This window comes from Aythya marila, assembly GCF_965140915.1.
Source record: "Aythya marila genome assembly, chromosome: 7".
Taxonomy (NCBI): domain Eukaryota; kingdom Metazoa; phylum Chordata; class Aves; order Anseriformes; family Anatidae; genus Aythya; species Aythya marila.
The window spans coordinates 4,115,595-4,141,252 of NC_139048.1; the positions used below are offsets into that span (position 1 = coordinate 4,115,595).

A 25,658-nucleotide genomic window follows, 5' to 3' on the forward strand; every position below is an offset into this window, starting at 1 on the left:
CTCCAACTAAACGCTCACTTGGATCGGCTGTATGTGGGAAGACTAAAGAAACTCTTAGGGGATTTAGCCAGAGCTGCCTCCTAGCTGTGTTTTTGGAAGAAAGTGACAACAACGGAAGGAAAAGCTGCAAGAGAGTTGTGCTGGAGATCACACCTGCCAGGCGCCGGCAGAGCGAGCACACTGCCTTCCTCGCGTGCGCTTGTCCGTCTGTCTGGCTGGTAAGCCCAGCGATCACATGCATCCCGCTCCTGCCCCCTCCCTCCGCAGCCCTCTGTCCCGCTGCACGCCTCGCAACTTCTGCAAACTAGCCCAGAGCAGAGGCACTTTCCGCAGACGGGCTCCCTTATCCCCCTGCCAGGGCTTTCTGCTTCCCCTTCTTCCCAAATAAAGTTCAGGGGCTTGCAGAGGAGGAAGCAAACACTAATGATTGCCCTTGGCAAGGAAAGCTCATGTTCGTCTCAGCTCTGCCTCGCTCTCTGTGCCTTTGGGCTCCTATTTCTGGGGGATCTGTCCCGGGCTGTACCCATGGACGATCAGGATTATTATCTGCAGGAGATTAGCAACAGGGATCATTATTACTCCTTTCCATACCCCGGTGAAGAGTATTTTCCTTTCACGGAGCAACCTGGAGAGGAGGGAACTATCCGTGCTGCACAGCCAGAGGAGCACCCAGGGTTCAAACCGAGCAGGAAAGAGTTAAAACCGAAGAAAAGCAGCAAAAAAGGAAAATCCATTCTTGAAACTCCACCAGGTAACTTTCCACCTCCTCCTCCAGAGCTTGGAGTCTGCTGAATCTCATGCTGACTGTGACTTTTAACATTAATGAATATCCAGTTAATGGGAGTCTTGGTAATAATAACAATAACCATGCTCGCGGTGATGATGATGACAACACATTAATTTTTAATATCCTGCAGAACAAGTCTTCAGAACTTTTACAGGCTTTTTAACCCCTTCCTCATCAAGTAAAGAGCTTTAGGAGTGCTAATGTACTAATTATGCTGCACTGTAGTTAGTGCATGGACTTTTCCTTCTTAATTACACTTGACAGCTGGATTGTTGTTAAAGTTGCAGTTCTAATAACAAATGAAGGGAGACAGATTCTGAAGTACAAGCGGGTTGTAAATGCTAACACCTTACTTTGTCCCTGGTAATTTTAGCGGAAGAGAGACTCCTGAATTGATTGTACTTACAAATATGAATATCACTTGAGATTTCACTTTAAAGCCCTCCAGAGGAAGATATGTAGACAAAGATCTTCACTGTAAGAGGCAGCCATAGCAAACTCAGTGTAATCATTGGCCTGTAAAATAAGGAAATTAAGTGACAACAAAAAATCTTTATAAAAAAAAATGTCACTTGTTATTTTATTTTCTGTTTTCTGCATGTGATTTAATGAAAATATGCAAACATTAAAATTTGCAGAATCTCAGTTAGCAATTATCATCCAGTTGTTCCCATTGAGAGCGAGTTGCACCAGCCAGAAGTAAAAGTTTATTCTTGTGTTTTCTGCATGTATAGTAGTTACTTTTGTTAGGTTTGGGACACACTCAGAACTGAATTTAGCCCATGAGATGAACTTCAGAGTTATACAGTTAGGGACCAAATCCTACTCACTTAAAAATGAACTCCTCTTTACTTCAGAAGGAAACTTTTAATGATAAAAACCAGAGTACAGGGCACAAAGTGTGCAATCCAGAGACATTACTATGTGCAATGTATCAAAACAGCATCAAAGGTTGTATAGAGACATTATTTTTCTCCATTTACATCTAGCCAGTAGCAAACATAGACTTTTCAATTTAAGGTTAAGACTGATAGAAATCAATTAGTCTTTGATTATAAAAGTTCTTAGCTGTTATAATAATAAACAGTGGTAAGGAAATACCATTTCTGAAATCTTGAAAATCCTTTGTGGGTCAGCCAGTTTGGACTGCCAGTGTAAATCAAGGCAGAAACCACAGATGAGAACAAGATCCATCAGGGGCCAGAAGTAGGCAACAGTTTCCAGGTCTCAAGTACTGCCCCTTTTGTTATCTAACCATGGGCTTTTAAGTTGCCTCATTAGGTCCCAGGTTTTCCTTATTCAAAGTGGTAGATGCAGCACAGGATTCCCACTTGTAGTGGGGTGTTGTGCAGTTCAGCTCTGCTTTCACCTTTTTGGTTGGCTTTTTTCCCAGTTTCCCTGGCACCATGATTTCACACATGCTCCAGAAAGCACAGAAGCACAGGAAGAGGAATGACTTCTAGTCTTGAAGGGCAATGTTCATTTACTTTGGCAGACAAGCATCATTCTTGTTCCCCACCTGGTGTGCCGAGCACCTTGCAGGTGCAGAGGAAGCAGCAGCTGTATTGATGTCAACCTCCTTCGTTGCACAGCACTCTTCCCTTCCCAGCCTGGTTTGTTTTATGCACTGTGCATGTGCAGCACAAAATTCCAGCTATGCTGGGAGAGCAAACTGAGGTCTTACAGGCATTTCCTAAAAATGTTTGATTTTGCAAGTAGAATCGCATTCCTTTTCTACATAGGAAATTATGGAATTAGATAAGAAAAACAAACAAGCAAAACTCTTCCTTAAACTCTCCCCCAAACATACTCCATTTTGTGCCAAACAGTATACTAGTACAAGATTCATCTTCATTTCTAATTTACTGCTTCTTGATTTCCACCCTACCTGACTCTTTTATTTCTGTGTTCAGCCTGGCGAGCTCCTCCTCAGTCTCCTCCTCTTCCTCAGTATGGCCAAGCACAAGGCCAAGGGAAGCATGGGTAAAACTTATGACACACAACCAAAAGCAGCTGGAAATAGCTCTGTTGCAGCTTTCACAGCAGGCATGTACTCTTTTGACACAGCTACCAGCTTCCAAGCTTCCACCAGCCACCTGCAGTAAGAGTCTATGACTCTTACAGACTTTTAAAGTCTATGAGCTTTGTGAGGTTAGCCAGAGGTAACCCAAACTGATTTCCTCCACCAAACCTTTGCTCCTTGCTCCAGCATGTGGAGGCTTGACACCTACTCAGTAAGGTGGTTGTTAGATCTACTTTAATATGGTGAAATGCAATGCGTTTCCTCAGGAGAAGTTGAACTATATTAATGGAAATAGCCATAACAAACCCTAGGGCAGACACACAGAAAATGGAATGGTTACCATTTGTTGAAGATGCAAATAACTGAAAACAGGAGTCATTTAAAAGGAAGTGTCAGGCAATTTTAACTAGAGACAGTGATAAAAATTCTGGCTCTAACATCTGAAATCTCTCCTTTTCCCTCTCCCAAAGGCAGCCAGTGACAACAGGCAGCAGCAGTCTAACAACGGCATGGAGTAGATGTCTAGGTCCCAGCAATGCAGTGCAGTGCAGTGACACCAAAGCCTAGTGCCATGTCATTGGGTTTGAAATGAATAGCTGAACATCTGGCCCCACACAGAGGTGCCTAAATAATAATCCATAATTATAATTTCTCACATTTGGCCAATTGGGAGGACAACTAGAAATAATAATGGTGGTTACCAAATAGCCAAGAACAATAACTATGTCTGATTGTAAATACATGTGTGTGTTGTACATATGTGTATACATCCATGTGCTTATACATGTATCCAGAACTGGAAATAATTTACTGGACATGCAGTAAATACTAAAATCTGCTTTTTGTGAGGCTCATTGGAAGCTGGGGCATGTGGGATTAATTAGTTGTAACAAACAATAGGCTGGCTCGGAGCTGGGATGAAGAAGGCGGAGGACCGGGAAAATGTGATCTGCCCTTTGGCTGAGCAGCTGGTACTGATCACTTCTAGCTTTGAATCAAAGCTGAAATCAAACTTAGCAGTCTGAAGGATGCAGCACATAACAGATGACACGGGCTCAATTTATTTAAGCTAATTACTAAAGGTGGTGAGAATATAAATGTTTTCAATCTGTGAAATATAATTGTAGGAAGAAATCCTATTGATGTCAGTGGGGTTGCAATATATGTATATATTTGAAAAAGTGTTGTTGGAATCAGTATTTGTAAATATTCAGGTAGCAGCAAAAAATACCAGCCTGCCTTCTTGCCTTTAAATGAAGGGCAAGAAGGCAGAATGACTTCTAAATGAAATGGTACTAAGTCATCGTTGAAAGGTAAACGGTCAGATTGACGGGTTTCTGTATATACAAATTTCCCTTTTCTAATTCCATCCTTGCTTATCTAGGCCTTGATCCAAAGCCCATTCAAATCAGTGGAAAGAGTCTCATTAACATCAGTGTTTTTCTTTTATGAGTTCTTTAATGGAGTTTAATAAATGCTGCCTCAGCTACCACCTGTGTGGCAGACCCCCACAGATGGTTTGGGGCTTTGTCTGCCTAGAGACCAAAACTCACCTCAGAGAGGTTTATGGGCTGAGGTGCCCATGAACGCTGCTTAATATTGCCTATTGCTCAGGGTCACGGTTAAACCTTCATTCCTATTGTGCCTGAATATGCCATAATTATATTTGTAATTATATATTCTTTTTTACTTTTGCTGTTTTTCAGCATAGCTATGAAATATCTTCAGAAAGGCAGTGCAAAAGATACTCTATTCCATATTGCCTTTCATGTCTAACATGACATCATTCTTTCCAAAGTGCCATCTACACAGCTTTTTTTAATCTGAGGCTATCAGGTTCATGGAAAGTAGAGAAAGGTGGAACTTACCAAACATTAGGTGGAACTTACTAAACATTAGCAAAAATTTTTACTAGGAAACAAATCTGACTTACAAAATTGCATGTGTTATAGTGGTTCTTGTTCTGTCACCACAATTCTGACTGCCACTGGAAAATAAAGGAGCTGTGTTTGGGTTTTAGTCTAATTTTTACACTAGGTTTCCAGCTAGAACAGAAGGAAAGGCAGAAGAAAGTGGTAGCCTGTGAATTAGCATTACTTGCCAAAATTGGGTGGGATTATCTAGAGAAAAGATGGAAAGGGAGCAGACAGGGAAGAGATTGACAATAGGCAGACATGCTGGATGCATACCTAGAGAGCTGGGAGGAAGGCTGGGAGCAAAGGGAGTCATCAAAGTCAGTTTTCTGAAGGCATTTGAAATCCAGCATGTTGAACTTTGCTGGCACGTTGAAGATGGGGTAATGTCTCAGAGCTCCAGCTAGGAAGAAGTCATTAGAAAGATTGGCAAGAAGTGTTTTTGTGGAATGCAAGGGCTGAAAGCCAGATGGGGCGGGAGGCTGGTGAGGGTCTGGCAGAGAACTGTGCCAGCAGCAGCTTTAGGCAATGCATCAGGGAGCTTAGAGGGGATGGTGTGAAGGGAGATGGGGCAGTGGCTAGTAATACAGCAATTCAGAGGAGCCAAGAAACAGGTTTTGGTGTTAAAGAACTGAATCAGAAGGTAAAGTGAAATTTGGGCATAACTGCATAGAGAAACTGATATCTAAGTGAAGACTATTCAGTTGTAAATGACCAATATAGCAACCAAGAATATTATCGGTGTTGCTGTTATCTAATCCACTGATATCTTGTCTTCAGCCTGGCTCCCATTCCTGAGAAGTCCAGAGAAAATGGAGCACTCCTGTGACCTAGGATGTAGATTGTAATTTTAAAACTTTTGCTTAAACTTCTTATACTGGCACCTTCTGTGAATGAACTCATTGGCCCTACATGCTCTTTGGAACATCTCCCATGAATTTTAATACGACCTGTATCATGTCCTAATTGCCAGATGTGACAAGCAAAGATGAAAACATCTGGCTTTTAATGAGCTTTCTTTCATCTACCAGCTTCTATTTTCTCCTCAGCATTTCTACAAATATGTAGAATAATAAGCCATAACACAACCATTCTGTTTAAGAGCCCATCCTTTAAAGAATGTCACAACAAAAGAGGAAAGAGATGACTAAGAATAAATAATGGGCAATGCTTTCAAAATCATCCAACCCTTTTTGATCAGCTATGTCTTCAATGAGTAATATAACATGAGAAAAAATTTAGAATAAACACATTTGATTATGCTAGAGAACACCATTTTCTACGACAATTCTCCTAGCAAGCTTCTCTGAATTCAAACTAATTTTTAAGGTGAGAAAAATATCTTTTTAAAAAAGGGAATGATTTCACTGAATAGATTTTAATAATATGAATCTGAGCCTAGACCCGTCCCTGAAATGCCAGCATATTCTGAGTCACTCATTATTTGAACTCATTCTTGTTTTTTAATGTTATTCTCTGTTCAGTGAGCTGATTAGAGAGGTCATTCCGATGGTTCACAATCAAATTTCAATTATTTCTTTTGGGTTTGGCAGGAAGACTTCTATCAGCTATGTGAACTTAGAGTCTATCAAAAAGATGAAGTATTGGAAGTTGAAGATATGGTGCAGAAGAAGCAATTTCTTGAATTTTTTAAATATGAGCCTTTTCCTCCAGGGATTTTTTGAGCCTTGTCCAATTCATTGTCTATGTAAAAAGCAGACTTCTGAAAAAATTATTGTCTGGATACAGAGATGAAATTTGATTGTCATATTCACACAAAATAGCTGCTTGTGATTGTATTATCAAAAGGCGGGGGAAGAGAGGGCTGCACTGCCACATTATTATGCAAAGTATGCAATAAATCTGAATAAATCTGGCCTTCTTGTCAGGCCTCTGGTGAGGTTATGTCTTGTGGTACCGCCTGTCTTAGAAAGTAGGGCTTTTTGAAACAAACATACAGCTATGTGCCCTCAACACTCATTGCTGGTTACCTGTGGAAAAAGGAAACAAGCAAAACTGTGATGCAGCTGAAATGTAAAAACAAGTGATTACACATGCAAAACACTCCCACAGCATTTTCTCAGCTCAAACAAACATTCCCCAAGAGAAAACAGAGGTGATAGTAACAATCAGTCATGCTAGGAGCAGGCAATCACCTTTAAGCTTTCTGTCCCTGGGAACTACCTTAATGGATGGCTTGGTCCTTCTTAATTTAATAAGCCGTGGATCAAAGAGGGCATTAGAGTCTCTTTGCAAGGGATTTCATTTGAGGCTGATCACCGCCATCATATCTGTGCAGTTATGTCTCTGATGCAGAAGCTACTTCTCTGTAACCAGCTTGAACACACTGTCCATGTCCTGACAAGAATAAAGCACATTGACAGTGGGTTAAGGGTCTTTAGATGCCACCATGACCATGGCCATCTAACACTGCTGCTCTCTGATTACTTTGTTGATGGGAGCATCATTTCCTGAGCCATGGAGGATGAGGAACACCTCAGCTCTCTCTTTCAGGGGTTTACCCAGCCTCCCTGGAAGTCTTTCTCTGGCTTTCTCTTTACTTCAAGAGGTGTTAGATGCTTTTTATTTATTTATTTATTTATTTTACATATTACTCTCAGTGAAATACACTGGAATGCTGACTCATTACTTTGGAATTAAATACATTTCTAATTTCCTTGTAGTACAGCAAAAGGAACATTTATGATTCTGTCACCTTGTGGTTTTATAGACACATTTTGGGGAATAATAGGATGCTCTGGGTGTCTGCTGTGTGCAGGAAGGGCTGGAGCCCAACCAGAGATGAGCAAGGCATTTTGTTCTCCATGCAGTCAACAGGCAGTGCTAAATCAACTTGACAGGTGTAAAAGAGAAACTGTTTCTCTTTTTTACCCATAGCTAAAAATGGCAACAACAAAAAAAAAAGGTGAGAAAAACAAGAGGGGGAATGAAAAGATGCCAGATGGTGACTCTGAGAGTCAGAGTGCCTATGAAGACATCAGAGAAGCATGTGAGGATCATTTAAAGCATCTTTGGAATACTTGGGCTTAGTTAACAATCTCTCTAGCCCTGTTTGAATTAAATTAAATAGGAGATTCTGGAGAGTCTGTTGATAGATATCTGAGTCCTCTTATGGATATCAAACAGTTCCTTTCTGCTGGGTAACATACTGATATTGGCAAGCAAGGATTTGTACCATGTTATTAGAGGTTAAATGGAGACGAGTAAAGATGAGGGGTTTATTCTTTATTTCCATAGTGAACTACGTCACTGTTTCTTAATCAAATGAGGCTTTAGTGTAACTTTCTGATTCTTGAGTGCTGTTTCAAGGAGCTGTCTTATAAATGGGAATCTGGCTCAATGCACTGTAAAATATATTCTACAAGAATGTCTTGTAAAAATTATATGAAATACTACTAATATATCAGAAAAACGAAATGATTCCCTGTTCTGACACATAAATGAGCTTCAAACCTGCACTGTATGGTCTGTGTGGGGCTGAGTCTCAGAGTGTCAACTGGGATTCCATATTGAAGAAGATCAGACAAAAGCTGAAAAGCTTCAGCAGACCATAGTGAGTTCCTGTAACTGTTAATCACTCATGAAGTTGAATATCTGATTTAGTAGTGAAAGCAACCAAAGGCTTAATCTTCTGTTTAATTGCAGTTATTTACAGTATGAAAATACTTGAAGTATACAGTTCTGTTATCCAGTAAATAATATAGCTCTGCTGCTCTGCTTTCACACAAACATTAGCAGGATGTTGAATTTGCAAATGTGCTACTGAATCAAACAGTCCAAACAAGGAATGTAATAACTGTTATTCTATACATAAGTTAAACATAGTTCGGGTACTGGCAGCATACACTTTTTATTTCTTTCTACTACAGAACTTACCTACTGTGAAGTTTCTAGTTACCGGCATGGAAAATTTAATATTCAAAGTGGATAAGGTATCTGAATATTTTTATTTATTTATTTAATAGCGGATACAGTGGACAGATCTTGACTATTCAGAAGGAGACACTGTATATGTCTCAAAGGTGAACTGCAGGTACCTAAAAAAAACTATGCAGTGTGTACAATTTTTCTAGTTGTCTTAAAGGCAAAATAGTACTTAATTGGAGATTTATGCATCTAAAAGGGAACTGAACTGCAACTTAAACACCAGAGTCCTCTATTCAGCTTGTCTTTTTTTCTTTTGGTCCTCAATACCTCATCCAGACAATGACTAATAGTTTCCTAAATCTGAATTGTTTTCTTGGGTTACGGGGTTTTGAGTCTTCTTCACACTCCCAAGTGTCACAAATGCAGTACCTTTCTTGGCATTTCCTTTCTTGTTGCCTCTACAAGACTGATCCTTCTGTCTGGGACCTAGAGGGAATCTGAAGGGGAAGCCCAAAAGTCCCAATTTGACTTACAGAGTTTTCTTTGGCCTATAGAGGGGCCCAAGAGGTCTGATCTCTCTTGTCCCCAGATTTGCCTTTTCCCTATTTCCTTATAAGATCTTTGGAGAGTAAATCAGTCTTCATGATCCCATTTCGATGGGAGTTTTGTTTGACAATAGAGTATAGAGTGATGCCAAGTGTCTCCTGCTTCTAACACATGTGAGGTTTACTGTAAACTGCCTGAGTGCATTAGTCATCACGATGTGCTGGGAAACATGGTGTTTGCAGTGGAAGTAACTAAAAACTCTCTCTATCATTCTTTCCCAGAAATTAGAGTATTTTTATGTTCTCTTCAGAGAGACTGTATCTGATGGTGACAGGTTTATGGCTCTGCTCTACTGTCAGTGTGCTCATATAACATGTGTCAAAGGAAGGGAAAAGTTCAAAGTTTCTTAGAAGAGTTGATTTCAAATCTGGATGTAAGCAGTCCCTGCCACCACCATTACTACTGACCATAATGCCCTAACTGGTTTTAATATACAGTCCTTTTTCCCCAAAATAGTTTTCCATAGTGTAGTGAGTTTGCCCGATGCACTTGACAGGACATCTGAACATAGGACCAGATTTCAGACCTCCCAAAGATTTTTACTGATCATACAGGTTATATACAGGTGATACACATGGAATTATAGTTATATACAGGTTATATACAGGTGATACATATGGAATTTCTCAGAGTAAATCTGGACTTAGATATACTCCTGGATGCAGGTGACCCAACAGCATGGGACAAGCCCCAGTTCTCAGTGCATTTTGCACAGCCCAGAAAAGAAGGTTTCTCCCATGGTGAGACAGGGCAGTCCAATTCTTTTCCAGACTCCTCTGAAGACTGCCTCACATCTGGTCCAGTTCCTTTGCATTGGATATTGCATTAGATATGTGTAAGTGACAATAATGGGCACCAAAAATATTTTTTCCATCTTATAGAGGAACAGATAACTGAGGGATAATACACAAAAAGCAGAAAGCTGTGAGTGACGACTCACAAAGACCTTTGTGAATGCTTCCATAGTGAGCCCAGGCACTGAAGAGATCCAGAGATGGGTGGGATGCTCAAGTCTCAGAGTAGAAAATTAGGCTGAGATAAATTCCTCAGCTGCCAAACATGCTGCACAGGAGGAATGAGGTATCTGGTCACTGTAATCAAAAGGTTTAGCATCTGTTCTCTGCTTGAATGACTGAATTGTTTATTGAAAATGAAAATAAATAAATAAATAAAAAGGGCTAACATATTCTATTTATTTATTTATTTATTTATTTATTTATTTTCCTGCAAGATTAAATGTTTGTTGCTTAGGGTCTGAAAACACCTCTATAAAGAAAAAACGATGATGTCTGTTTGCAAGCAGACAAGTTCAAGTACACAGTGAACAAAGAACAAAGCTCTCATCCAGCAACTGACGGCATTCAATGTTATTTTAAACTATTAAATGAAAAGAGGGAAAAAAATTCTTGTGGATCTACTTTCTAAATAATCCAAATCATGATGAATGCTAGTAATATATGGAATACAAAATATTGCAGACACATCTGAATTGTTTGATGTTGCTAATAATATGCAAAGAGCAAATATGTACTTTGGATTTTTAATACTTGAAATGCTAGTCAAATGGCAATGACCGAGAGAGAGACCATACACTCTTACAAGAGAACTAGAATGGGAAACTTTTCAAAATACAATTAAAAAATGCTAGTATGGGAGTTATGCAGCTAAAATGCCACTGAGGTCTTTGAAAGCATGGAGAGAAAATAGCACAGAACTATTCCTCTGCAAAACTGTTCCATATTTCTAGTCATTAATCCTGAACCAGATTTTTCCTCCCAATTAACAAGTTGAAAAACATTTTGTTATGCTCAGGGAAGCTTGCCTTGAAACTTTCTCTATTCTACTTCTTTCCAAGTGCAGAATACCTATACCCTCTGAATACTTCCAGCTCTTCTGGGTGGCTGGGAAGACAGGCTCTGTACGGCAGTGGCTGAGTAAGTGATAAATCCTGGATCATGGACTGAACTGTTCACGTTAGCACATTCAAGCTTTACAGCAGAGGCAAGGACTCTGTTGGCAATACCACCAGCTATTTATTGCTAGTACAAGACTGTTCAGGTAAAGGATGTCAAACCCCACTGGGCAGGTAGCATATATTTGGGTTTATTTGAATGCATTCCTGAGGAGTCCTCATTGGATCCACAGGCTGGTAATCCTTTGGTGTGGATCTCTGGGCCTTGAAGAATCATACATTCATACATGCATTCAATTTTAAACTCACTACAAGCTCACATTTGATGGCATTTGAAACTTCTGACACACTTAGCTTCACATCGGTTGAGTCCTACGTGCCAAATGTTTAGCTTGTGATTATGAGCCTTTGCTGGACCAAGGCTGAGTCATTAAACAAAGCACAGAAGTTGTTTAGAAAGAATGAATTTTGGGAATCTTTTGGGGGGCTGTGCAACGTTTCAAGGAGGCTTCATAGGAAGCTGGAATGAGGAGGAAGGACCTCTGGACACACAGTCATTTGAGTTGGAGAGGTGCCCACCCTTCAAGATGTTTGTCTGAACCTTGCTTGAACTGTTTCAGATCCTTTGCTCTCTAGCATGGAGCTCGAGTTTTGCAAGAGCTTCCCTGCTGAACCTCCAGTTCTTCCCTCTGATCAGTTGAGAAATATTGAGTGCCATGTCTTTCTCATGGTATTTTTAGCATTTCTCTTTCTGCAGGCAGGAAGCTAATGAAAATGCTGAGCACTCAAAATGTAACAGATATTAATGGAACTTCTAAAACCACAGAATTCTGGTGCTGGATTGGGCTTGAGGCATTTATTTATTTAAGTGTTGTAAGTTCCCTAAACTGGCTCTCCCATGACTAGTTCAAGGGCAGGTAGAGATGGGGAGGTAAAATGTGTGGGCCATCATATGTTTACGGTGCCATCTTCACAGTGGACATCTGAAAGCTAAAAAGCCATCTGAAAACTAAAATCCTTTTGGGAACATAAGCAAAAGCTCATGAGAAACAGAGCTGGTGAAACGTGGGAAAGGGAGGCCTGACTGCAGGGTGCTTGTGTGTTTTCTGAGCTCCATAAAAATCTTGCTTTTTTTTTCTGAAATTGCTTTAGGGAATAATTAATTGCGTGTGGGAGCTGGGCTCTGTGCTTAGATCTCTGCACTGGTGGCACATTTTCAAGAGGTATTCTTGTGCTGCCCTGGAGTTTGTGTCCCACAGTGAGCCCAAACACCATCCTTGGACCTGTTCTCTTCTGCACCCCTCCTGCATCCCTCCTGCACCCAAGCAATACTCTCCTTCCTTCCTTCCTTCCCTCCTTCCTTCCTTCCTTCCTTCCTTCCTTCCTTCCTTCCTTCCTTCCTTCCTTCCTTCCTTCCTTCCTTCCTTCCTTCCTTCCTTCCTTCCTTCCTTCCTTCCTCCCTCCCTTCCTCCCTTCCTTCCTTCCTTCCTTCCTTCCTTCCTTCCTTCCTTCCTTCCTTCCTTCCTTCCTTCCTTCCTTCCTTCCTTCCTTCCTTCCTTCCTTCCTTCCTTCCTTCCTTCCCTCCTTCCCTCCTTCCCTCCTTCCCTCCTTCCCTCCTTCCCTCCTTCCTTCCTTCCTTCCTTCCTTCCTTCCTTCCTTCCTTCCTTCCTTCACTTTTTAATGTGAGTAGTCACGTTTCAATCGAGGCCTGGGGTTGATTTCTTCAAATCTTTGAGATCTAATTGTTTTTTGAAGTTTTACTTCCTGCAGTTTTGAACCTTTAAGCAGTCTGCTTTCAGGGTGCTTCTCAAGGGTGCAACAGCTAGGACTTGAAGTGCTCTAAAGGAAGGAAGAAAGCTTTGTTATATGAGTTCCTAAATCTTTTTTGCTTTTTAGGACTTCTGGGTATATCCAAAGAGCCTCTAGTTATTTTCTGTGTGCCCTTGGCCAATTTTTCATCCTCTTACTAAAACAGTTTCCACTGCTCAGGATTTTAAATGTATCAGCTACTTCTGACTTTTTAGTACAATATTAGAGGTGAGCTTGGATCAACTGTGAAAAAAAAAAAAAAAAAAAGAGCCCATCAAAAATAATAATTAAATAAAGAGCAAACAAACCAACTAAACTTATTTTTTTCTTTTACTGTGCTCAAGGAAATACAAACATTTTGTTTTAAGGGTTGGGAAGGAGCACACAGTTTGAAATCAGGTTAATTGTAACCACACAACTTCCTTCTGAAATCATTGTCTGAGCAACAGCTCCAGGCGCTACGGAGACTTCTGTGCTTTATGAGGAGTGTTTGTTTTTATTCATTCATCTTATTATTTCATATAAAATAGTAACAACAGATGTGATTTTAGAAAAAAAAACACTTAAATATCTAAACTCACTGCTAGAGCAGACACACCAGGTCTCCATAAAACCGAGACTTACACCGTATAAAAGGTTTTAAAACCAAGTTGGATAGATTTTAGGTATTTCCTGTCACAGGCTCTCTATATAGGTCAAGTATTTAGCCCAGATGTGCAACCTGGAGGAGGCATAGGCTGCAGCTGAGACCAGCCTGCACAGGGTGACAACTCACAAACAAGCCCTGTGCCCCAAGCAGCATTCCCACCACTCGCTGATGCTTCCTTGTGGTGGGCAGCTCTGCTACTGCTGCTATAGGAAGAGAGACGAGTGCCAGGGGATGCTATAAGCACAGTTTGGTGCAGGGGTGTGATGGTTTGCTCTGCTGAAGTGGCCAGCCCACCTTCTAGGGTCTTCTTGCTTTGTTCATGGAGGTGTGTTTGCAACTGTGTGCTTGTCTACACACTGGGAGGCAGATTTTAATGCCACTTCTGATTAGCCACATACCCTTTGGGAAGATTTAGAAATGTCAAGGACTAATTTTTCACAGATCAGCAGAGGGAGGGAATGACTCTAAGAAAGATGATCCTACACTGTTCACCTAGGTATCACTGCAGACACAGATTATTTCTATTCTACATTCTGTTGGTAAATGCATATTTTTAGTTTTAATTGTAAAAAATATGAAAGATGACATTTAAACTTACAGCTAAGATGACTAATGACTATCTGCTGCCTAAAGGCATATCTCAGACTTGTGCTGGCTCTGAAGTTTGCTGGCTACCACCAAGAGCTAAGTCTGAAAGCTAAACTGGTAGAAAACAGCCTACTGTGGAACCCAACAGGGGACAGCAAAGTGATTCTATCTTCATCTCTCATTTGCTTGTCTTAAGCTTTGGACTGCTTCATCAAAGGAAGCTTATGTATCTGTTTCAATATCACATTCAGAACATTTCCCACCTTTTAGGAAAGTAAAACGAATACAATCTGGTCTATACTAGGACTTGAAATTGATTAAAAGTATAATGGCATTATGTAGTGCTGCCTGGTAAGTAGCTGATTTCAGTTTCTCAGCTGTAAATTTGGTACTTGGGAATGGAGGCAACAATAGCAGTGGCAATAAAATTTAACAGTTCAGCAGTACAAATGAGAACTCTTTTACAATCTTTTTTATTGTTGTTGTTGTTGATTTGTTTTCCTCTGTGTATGTGTGCTTCATGTGTGTGCTAGGAAGACAGAAAGTGAAAACTGGTTGATAATATAGTGGTGCCATTTATTTCAGTGAAATTATGAGTTTGGAGAGAATGACTGAAGCTGTTTGTATCTTCTTCACCAGTAGGTCTACAGTAGCCTAAGGTGTGTAATTCTGATCCTTGTGATGGGGAGCCTTGGATCCTCGCTTTGATGCAGAACTAGTGGCTCTGCCCCCAGATCATTAAAGCTGACAGAATCCTTGGTATATCCATATTTCTGGGACCCGGAGTTTAGGCAATTTTCTAGTTTATGTATGTTTAAAGAGTTTCCTGACTAAGCTGTTACACTGTACATCTGCATAGTGAATGTGCTATACTGAGCTATGGGTGTATTAGATTCTGTATAGAGTTACTACTGCAGCTTTCATAGGAGGGAGAGGAAATTGATTGTATCATAAGATATTTTTATACTTATACAACTGTTTGTATGCAGTTATACTATTTTTGGTAAAATGTATTGAAATTGAGTTGTTAAGGTGGTTAAATTTTAGCACTTTAAAGGTGTCTCATTTTTTGGGCCATCTTAAGATAGTAGCTACTTTCTGTCTTAATTTTATTGTAGTTAATGGTATTCCAAGTTTCAATGTTTATTTTTAATAGCTGCAATTAAGTTCTTATTGTAAAATATTTAGTCTTGAACTATACCTCAGTGATTTGATATTTTAAGCTATTTCTGGCATGAGCATATTGGATAGATATGCATTTTAATGGTAATTTTAGTCCTATACCCAGCCAGTCTGCAAGCAGTCTGACTTTTTTTTTTTTTTTTTTTTTTTTTTTTCTTTCTCCATTGTTTGGCTAAGTCTATTTGTTTGGATCTGGAAAGAAAAGAGTGGTTCTCATTTTTGATGTCTGTACTCAGTTTTGTGGCTTTAGCTGGAATTACAGAAAGTCTTCATCCCATGCTTCAGAAAAACATCAGAGGAGACATTTTAAAATAAATAGCACATAAGTCAGTATTACTCAAAACTTATAATAAAATGTGAAGAACTGATATGTTATTTTTCAAACTGTATTTTTTTTCAGCTATTAAAGGGAAAAATATTTCTTTTTCAGGGTGACTAAGCACACATATTCGTTTGTAGGGAAAATGGAGGACTCGTCAGCTTTGGATACAAACAAGAGGGTACCTTGTATTATGAACAACTGAAAATCTTTCCTGGAGCTATGTCTACAGTGAGACTTAACACCTAAATACAGCGATGGTCCACACTGAATACAGCTTGTTATCACATCATTTCTTTCATTAGGGCATTGTTGCTATGACAGGGTTTGGAACATGAAGCTGTTTGATTCCCACCCAAGTCAGGTCAGTGTAGGTGATGTTCCCATGGGCCAGCACAGTGGAAACTCCAGGGTGCCTACCTAAAAACCCCTCTTTCCTCCACCTTTTTCTTCTACTAGAGGGGAGAAAAGAGAGGGGAAAGGGAGACAAGCCCAGTTTCAGATATGCAAGAGCTATGGGCAGTATTTCCATACCACCTGGAGGAGGAGGATGCTTCCAGGCACTTACAGGCATGGTTGCTTCTTCGCTGCTAGTAGAAGAATCACAGGCAGCAAGATCCAGTTCCAGGAGGAAAACTGGGACAAGCTTCTTTTGCTCAGTCACACTGGCTTTGTGCATGGAGGATACAGCTCCTGTACTGACCTTGTCATAAATCATGTTACCTCCTAGGTAGACTGTATGATGGCAGCAACAGGCAGCTCCAAGAAGGTTATATAGTGTCTGGAGTTTAGCTGAGCCTCCTGAGTCTGAAAGCTTGGCCAGAAAACTCCCAGAGAACAGGCTTTCTGGAAATTCCTGCCTCCAGCTGTGCCAAGAATAACAGAAACTCTTCCGTCTTAAATGTCCTCTTTTGTTGCATCTAGAATCAGCCACAACCTGAATGTATGAGGGAGCAAAACTGTGAAGAGTGATAAAAAAGTGTACTTTCTGAATACCAAAAATGTTTGATTTTATGTCAGATCTGACATAAATAATCAGGATAATCCCCAATTTATTCTCTATTTGACTTTAACTGCTGAATTTTCCCTGAACCTCAAAAACATAAGAAACACTTTTACTTTTGCATAGAGCTGGCACCCTGCAGCCTTTCAGATGTCTGCTCTGTCCAATCCTGCCATCAGTTCAGCACTTAGGTGGCACAAAAGAAACATGGAAGAAGTAGTGTCTTGGTGTCATGGAAAGGCTCTGTGTGTATCAGGTATCAGGTATCAGGTACAGTGCGGACATAACTTTGATGGCCTTGAAGCCCCTGGAGAAGATGGTTACAAAGGAGCAGAATATTTGATCATCAAAAGTAGCTTAAAGATATCAGATGGGTCATATTTGTGGGAACCTCACAGAGGCTTTGCCTTCACCTAGAGCCCTTCAAAATGCTCCTTTTTAATGAGCATTTATTAATGAGGCTTTGGCTCTGACCTGGGTTTTGTGGCTTTTATCCAAAACTGTTTTGTTTTGTTTTGTTCTGTTTTTTTTTGTTTTGTTTTAATCTTCAACAGCAACCACAAAGGGAAGTGTATGTTGCAGTGCTGTGATAAATACTGCTCTCTCCTTCTCATATAAGTCACTGACATCTTAAACTTCTGTGCAGTGTTTTCTGATTGTGCTAGAAAAATTATACAGCTTTGATGCAATATTAGAACACGTTTAACATAAGTAATGTCATCTTAGGACATAAAATTTGGCATCTATTTAATCCTTTAACTGATCTTTGATCTGGGACTATAATTCAGTATTTTAGCTTATATATAGGGGATTTGTTGTAAGTGTACATTGCTCATTTTATTCTTTTAGTGCCCTGGGAATGGGTTTATAACAAAAAGCAAATAAAAGCGAAATGTGTTTCTTGAAGAACTTTCATCTGCCTATACTGCTTCAATTAATCTGGGGCACATGGGGGCTAGTGGTCAGAATTCAGGCCAGTAAACAAACTAGCATGCATTGCTAGCAATATTTTGTATGTGAAAGAAGTCAGAAAACTGCTCAGACTGAAATCCATGGAGCTGCTTCCAGGGAAAAGCTGGGACATACCAAGTATAGAGTGTGACTCATGAACATCTGTGAAAATTTCACACTTCCACAATCACATCTTCAAAACAGCAAAATTTAGCTAAACCATGTTCCCCCTACAAATGGCTTAAGACTGTAAATATAACAAATTTTTTAGAAAATGAAGAACATTGTTCTGTTTAATTCAGCCCCCACAAAGGCTGTCTGTCACAGTAAAGCAATCAAAAGATATTTTCAGCAAGTAGCAGGCCAGCAGAAATGTGCTTTTACTGTTATTTCACCTTTCAGGTGCATTACATTTTTAAAATACTTGGCATATCCGTGACCTAAGTATCTGAGACACAGGTGTTAGACTGCCAGAATTTCCATTAAGTTTCCACTATTGGAATGAATTATCAACCACATGTTTCATAGGAAAAGCTCTAAAGTTTGATGATAGGTTTAAATTTATTGTATCGACTTCATTAAGAACTTTTGTCTAAGACTACAAAGATCTAAGATTTAGGTCAAAATAGTGTGAATAATGTAAGTGTTAAAGTTTTCATCCTCCCCAGATATATGTTTGTGTGCTTATTGTACCAATATCAGTAGCTTCATAGATTAGCAGTTTCTTCTTTAATTATGTTTAAGTGTTTTGCTTAAATGAAGCCTAAATTCTGCATCTACTTTGGGATGGCCCAGAAAAAGAAATAGGGAATCAGAAATTAAAAGTACATCTACCTTATGAGATGTGACTTTGCCATGAGATGCCTGAGCATGCTGTGTTAGCAAGGGTATGTTTTGGGTCCCCAGAGAACAAGATCTCTAGAGAAGAGACAAGACTGTAGTTGAATCTAATAGGCAAACGTGTGCAGAAATAAGAAACCGGTTTTGATTATAGCAATAGGTTGCTAATTAGAAATAGAAATAGCATCCTAAAGCACATCACACTGGCACCATACTGCTTTCCTTCCAAGCAATGATAGACCTTCTCTGTTTGGTGGGTGCCTGCTGGTCTCTGTTATCCCCCTACATGAGCAAACTCTGGCCACGTGAGGGCCAAGATATGCAATATGGGCTTTTGACCTTCTAAACTGAGCAGAATCATTTTAAAAGATAGTTCATTTGTCCATTGTTGCTGTTGATGACAGAGAGAACTTGGACTGTGCTGCGTTACTGGAGATCACAGTGGTAGTGTGATCTGATGGAAAATGAAAAGCTTAAAGATATGCTGGGAGGTTGATGAGGTGAAAACCTGATCCAACTTCCACTTGAGTCAAAAGGAGTTCTTCCATTGACTTTGCCTCAAGTGCAAAGACAGAAATATTAACAGTAACGAAAAAATATCCTGGCTCTAAAAAATTATTTGTATAGAGAAAACTCTGTGTAAACTCATCAGCAGTGCTGCCTTGACTTCCTCCTGTCTTCTCTGAACTGCTGTGTCTGGATAGTGTAACATCCTTTCTCCCCAGACAAATGTTTGCAAGTGCAAAGGGGCTCTTACATATTTTAAAATGAGAAAAATCTTAGAGCTAAAACACATTTGGAATCATAAAAAATAAATTGAATACACTCTGTCTCCAAATGTTAGGGAGACTGTCACACTGCACGATGATGATATTTCTCCATTTCCAGATCTGAGTGTGATGAGTTAGACAAGCACAGACTTGTGGGGATTGAAAAGGATTATAGGTATGGCTCCTAAAAAATAAGTAAAAAGAAAACTGCTGCTTCTGTTTTCTTGCCATTTGAAAAACTGAACAAATACTTAAATTGATGGAAAATGTTCTTTAAATAAAACAATCATTTCTCCACTTTGTCTCCAAAAGGACAATACAGAATGATTTACTAAATGCATCCTTATTAGATACAAGAGCTATAAAGATAATCTGTGCTTACCTGACAATCTTTATTTAGATACAAAAAATAAAAATAAAAAGTAAATAAAATAAATGAACAATTTAGGCAATAAAGATAAACAGGAGTGTTTTTCTTGCCCTGTTCATATATATATCTTCTGCTCATGACATTAATTTGTGTTTTTAAGAATGTCTGCAAAAAGTTTTACCATAAAGAACAGCTAATGTTGCAGCAGAACAACTATAATTATACTGCACATATAAAGACAAACAAGCTGACTCTGCAGAGTTGTTTGTCTTTTTGTTTGTTTTGTTTTTGATAAGAGTTTTGGTGGAAGATGTTGCATCATTAGGGCATGCAATCATGAGGCTAAAACTACTTTTGAACCTGGGCTAATATCTCTGTACTCTCTGTAAAAACTGAGACTGCAACCTGAGTTGGTGCTGGCTGGAGAAGGGAGCTCAGTAGCTCCTTCGGGTAGTCCTCTTGTTATAGGTAAGCCCTAAATTATAACTGTAAGGTTCAGATTCCAAGAGGTGAGGTGGAGTCTGAGGTATTTGTAAAGGGTTTCCCCCTCCTGATTTCAAGGGACAGGTGATGGCTAACTGTCAAACTATGAGAAAAGTCTTTCTGCCCTTAGCTGGGATACAAACTTCCACCTGGCTAGCCCAAGCAAAATTGAAAACCATAGACATGTAGATATAGCCCTTTTTCAAGATGCAAATGTTATTAAATCTGTACCCATGCCCTGTCTCTTTTTAGGTCTTGGAATTAATTAATTTGATCCAGACATCTTGTTAATGAATTTTTTCTAAAGTGAATACCTACTCATGGTTGAAAATTACAAATGAAATCACGGTTGGATACAGGCCAGAAAAAGAGAAATGCCCATACCTCGGATTCTTCCCCAAACCTGCAGTATTAAGGCTTGCTTTTATGTCACTGTAGAACATAAATGTGTTGCTGGAGTTTATTACTAAGTTTTTATGTAAATAATATGTGGATTTAAGTGTCTTCCATAGCCACAGATAAATTTTCTGTATTTTGTAATAATTCGTTTTCATCAAAATTATCTACACTGCATACCATAGATAGCTCCTGCCAGCTCTTAGAGCCAGTCTTTTTTCCATTGATAACTCCTGTTAAATTGAGCATTTCATAATATTGGCCAGTTAATCTGAGGCATTCACAGACAATACAAATAACACATACTTTAAAAATATAGAGCAGTCAGACGTTTAACTGAGATCCATATGAACATTCTTGATCCATACAAACTATTATTGGGCTTCCGTTTCTCTAGAAATGGAGATAATACACACAAATATATGCAGGCAGGTTTTTTGCAGCCTGTAACTAGCCCATCCTGGAGTTTTAAGAAACATTGCTTGAAATCCATAGGCAATGCCAGAATATTGCAGTTTCGTAATAAATTAGGAACATTTCAGTCTGCTGAATAAAACCAAATCCGGTTCTTTGTACGTACACTGGCAAGTGCACGTCACTCCAGCAACGTCTCAGTGGGCTGGGTAACTTCATCCAGCTCTGGCAGGCAGCTGCCAGGCTCAAAAATAACAAGTTTCCTATGGTTTTAATGAAAATAGGTCTTTGTATGGAAGACAGCAATTGTGCTAATAGCCCTGCTGAGGAAAACGAGGCTGCAGATTGTGTGGTTATGAGTGATAGGGAGATATTTGATAACAGAACTGGGCTGTGAAACACAATCTGGAAGAGGCCAAGCTTCATTGGATCCTCTGCTGATGGAACTGACTATTTGCTTTGTGGGAAATTTTTGACTATTAACTTCTAGCTGTACCTACATATTGTCCTCCTAGCCTTGAGTTAGGTTTAACTCTATAAACATAGAGTTAAATGATCTTTTATGAACTGAGTATGACAAAGTGTCTTGCTTTTGATACTTCTTCATAGTGGTTCAGTGCCTTTAGAGAGTGTTTGCAGACAAAAAGACACTGAAATGGAAAAGAGTATGTTGGATTACCCTATGAGATTGATTTCCAAACCTGTCTTGAAGACTGAACTTGTTAAAGGGGGTAAGCAGTTCCCAGCTAAGTACTCTACTGCTGGTGGAGATCTGTCAGAGTTTGAGACTTCTTCCAGTCAGAGCACAATGAAAGATGAAGCACTCTGTAAGGAAATGCAATTAAAACAATCTGCCAATGAAACAAAAATCCTCTGAGCTGCTTTGTCCTCTGGATTTCCTTATAAATCCTGTCTCTTCTCTGTTTTGGATAATTAGATTGAAAGCTCTTCAGAATGAGGAGCTGTCTACATCTTGTCTCTTGTGTAATACTAAGATCACAGTTGGTAGTTCAGAAAATACATTAGTACTTAACATTTGTCTTTACTGCCTCTGATAAAGACATAAAACTTAGGCCTTGGATTTCTGTGAGAACTTTTCTAAGGATAAGCAAAGAAGAGCTAGCACAAATAAACAGCATGTAATATTTTTCCTGAGGGATTTTAGGTTGTTATGAGCTGACGAGGAGCATAGGGTATCTCATATATGTTTTGTCAGTTTGTGCGCAGCAATACAAAACTACACGTGAGAGTCAGACACAGTGAAATACTAAGTGTGGCACAGTTTGCTGCTTCTGCCCTACATAGGCTTTCCAATCCCAGTTGGTGCTGACTTTGGGGGTCTCTAAATTGTGCTCTCTTGTACAATTTATATGCTCCCCAAGTGATACTCTGTGGTTTGTTCACCTTCTGTGAAACACTAATAGATTTTCTTTCAAAAATGGCCATTGTATTTCTAGGACTGAGGAATGTGAGGGACTCAAAAACTGGTGGCTGGACTCATCTTAGACCACAAAGTTTTTTATGATAATAATGAAGTAGAGTCACCATCCCTGGAGGTCTTTAAAAGACGTTTAGATGTAGAGCTTAGGGAAATGGTTTAGTGGGGACTGTTAGCGTTAGGTCAGAGGTTGGACTCGATGACCTTGAGGTCTCTTCCAACCTAGAAAATTCTGTGATTCTGTGACTTTTTCCAATGTCTTCTCTGCCAAAGCTAGAGCTCCAGGCTGTAACTTGCTCACGGTTGAAGTAATATCTGCTTTTCGTTCTTTAAGACTGTGAAATTTGGAGCTTCGAGAGATGTCCCCTTGTTTCAGATTTGCCCTCTTTGTGCTTTTTGTGCTTTAACCTGGCAGGCAACTAAGACCCACACAGATGCTCATTCACTGCCTCAGCCCACCCAGTGGGATGGGGGAGAGATTTGGGAAAAAAAAAAATAGGTAAAACTTGTGGGTTGAGATATAGACAGTTTAATAGAGCAGAAAGGAAAGGGGAAATAATAATAGTAATTATGATAAAGAAGTATACAAAACAAGTGATGCACAGGGCAACAGCTCACCACCCATGGACTGATGTCCATCCCATTCCCAAGCAGCAGCCCCCAACCCAATCAATTTTCCCATATTTATTGTTCAGCATGTCACCACGTGTTATCAGATGTCAGCCTGGGCCAGCTGTCCTCGCTGTGTCCCCTCCCAGTTCCTGGTGGACCCCCAGTCCCCTCACTGGCAAGGCAGCAGAAGCAGAGAAGTCCTTGGCATTGTGCAAGCACTGATCTGCAACTACAACACTGGTGTATTATCAGCATTACTCTCATCCTAAATCCGAAACACAGCACCATGCCAGCTACTAGGAGGAAGATTAACTCTATCCCAGCTGAAACCTGGACAGTACTCAGTTATTACCTCTGCAGAGTTCAGCAATCCAGCCTCCCAGCCCTCTGTAACAGATGCTATTGTGCAATGTGAGTGACTGTGACTGAAGTTTCCAGAATAGATTTTAATTAGAACCAGAACTTCATACAGTAGCTTGGAATGAGTACAGGGGGAAAATCAAAACAAGAGATGAAAAAGAAAATGCCAAAAGACAGAAAAATAAAAGGCCATTTTACTGGCATTTTATACTGAGAGGCACTTGACAGGAAATACGCTGCATATCTGTGAAAAACAAAAGCATATAGCAAGCAATAATAACTTTTTAAGAACCAAAAAAAGCCAGATCCTCAACTGGTGTAAATCAGCATTGCTTCGTTGATTTCTTAAGAGCTGCTATTTCTCATCAACTTCACTGGTGCTGTGCTTGTTTACACCAGCTGAGAGCCCTGGCCAGTTTGGCACAAGTGAAATCAAGAAACTTGGAATACTTTTATGGTTTGCTTTTTTTTTATTAAAAAAAAATAAAATTAATTTTTATAAATCTTTTGTTTTGTAGATTGTCCTCCACTTGGTTTAGAGACATTAAAAATTACTGACTTCCAGCTCCATGCCTCTACAGCAAAGCGATATGGCCTTGGGGCCCACAGAGGAAGGCTTAATATTCAGGTAACATCAATTTTGCTCCTAAGTGGGAGAACGGCTTCAGGTTGTACGGCTGTATAAAGCGAGCCAATGGATGGTTATTGGTTCTGACTTCTTTGTCAGCTCATGTAATTCAAATGAAGGGGAAATGCTAGAATTAGAGCAGTGAATAAGGTTGATGGATAACCCTTAAAGTTGTGGGGCTTGTTTCCTGGGTTACAAAATGCTCCAAACTTTGTGTGGTGAGGGTACAAATCCACACAGACCTCAATGTGTAAGCAGAGGTGGCAGCACCCCAGAGTTGCTCCCTTCCCAGCTGTAGAAAATCACCGCAGGTTCTCAGCAATACACCTATAAGGAAGCTCCCAGAGCAAGCTACATTTTATTATTTTTTTTCTTTTTTTGTCATTTGCCTGTAGTTAATGACAGCAGTTAATTGAAAGTGTGTAGTTCTAAGTGAAGCACTTGCCCTGAGGCAGCTTTTCTAAAGCAATGATTATGCTGCAAAAAATTCTGCAATTCATAAGCTACTAGCTTCAGAATTGTTTAGCTGCTTTTATTTAACATTAGAGATGTGCTTAAGTGCTTTGTAGGACCAAATTCTGTTTTCCTACTTCTTGTGTTTATGTTTTCAACTTCAGGAGTGCTACTTTCTGAATTACAATACTTTCCAATGTAAAAAGTGTGCTTTTGCATGAGAAAGCACAACGTTTAAAGCTCAAACTCATAAAGAGGATACTATCACCAAGTCAGCAATAAAAATGCCTAAAGATTATTTCACTTATTAGTTATTTTTTATTACTAGACCCCTCAGTAGATTTTTTTCTCTAGCTAAAGGGAGCTGTCTGCTAATGAAGTAAGACTAAGACTGGGAAGGATGGGCTCTAATCAGCGGTGTAATTTCACCTGCTGCCCACTGCAGGGTAACGGTGGGCAGCTGCTGGGAGGTGGCACCACTCTTGGATAAAATTCCCCTCTGCAACAGCCTTCCTTTCCTTCAGCTCCTTGTAGTGCTTCTGCAGAAATCTCTCTGTGAATTTCTCTAGGGGAAGAATGTTTCCTTCCCTTCCCTTGTGTGTTTTAATGGGTTAATTTTTGTCAGCATGCTTAGTAAAGCAGTTTGCAACCACAGAAGCAGTAAAGGCAGCTCAAGGTGAGAGGTATGGGCCTGCGGGCAGTGTGGAGCTGAGAAGGAGCTCTTCCTTTCCAAGCCAGCGTGCAGGTATGGCAGGTTGGGTATGTGCAAAGTCTCACTTGCAGGCTTTGGGTTGAATTCCTGTTGAGAGATGAGTGGGGTATTTTGTTTCTTCACTTCATATTTAATGTAAATAGGGGGAAAAAAAAAGGAAGAAAGACACTAATGAATCCAAAAATATATATATACTTAATATGATATTCGGATTGATCCTATAGGAATGCTTAATTACTTTATTATAGTGTCCACATGGTGATATAAAATCGGTAATATATATCAAGGACTGTGATCCAAATTTGCATTGTTAATTCTTTGTTGGGTGTGGTTTCTCATTTTCCATGCTGACACTAAAGTCCAGTTTATTTAAATACAAGAACAGCTATACTAGCTCAGACTGGGAGCCCAGTGTCCTGTTGTCATCAATAACACCACCTAAAAGAAAACAGAGGAGAGCATTTGACCTTTGAGTAATGCTCTTCCTACTGCCCAGAGCCTCCAGTGGGAGCTGAAGGAACAGTCGGTTCTTCTTTCCCAAAAATATGAGAT

General features: G+C 39.7%; 1 protein-coding gene across 1 annotated transcript in view; it reads left to right on the top strand.

Moving 5' to 3' along the window:
• The first annotated feature begins 302 nt into the window (after positions 1-302).
• The window catches only part of CPXM2 (carboxypeptidase X, M14 family member 2), a 69,651-nt gene continuing 44,295 nt past the window's right edge, over positions 303-25,658 (top strand). The window contains exons 1-2 of the mRNA XM_082764774.1: positions 303-751; positions 23,832-23,941. Of these exons, the coding sequence (XP_082620900.1) occupies positions 424-751; positions 23,832-23,941 (438 nt within the window). The 5' untranslated portion in view covers positions 303-423. The remainder of the gene's footprint in view (positions 752-23,831; positions 23,942-25,658) is intronic.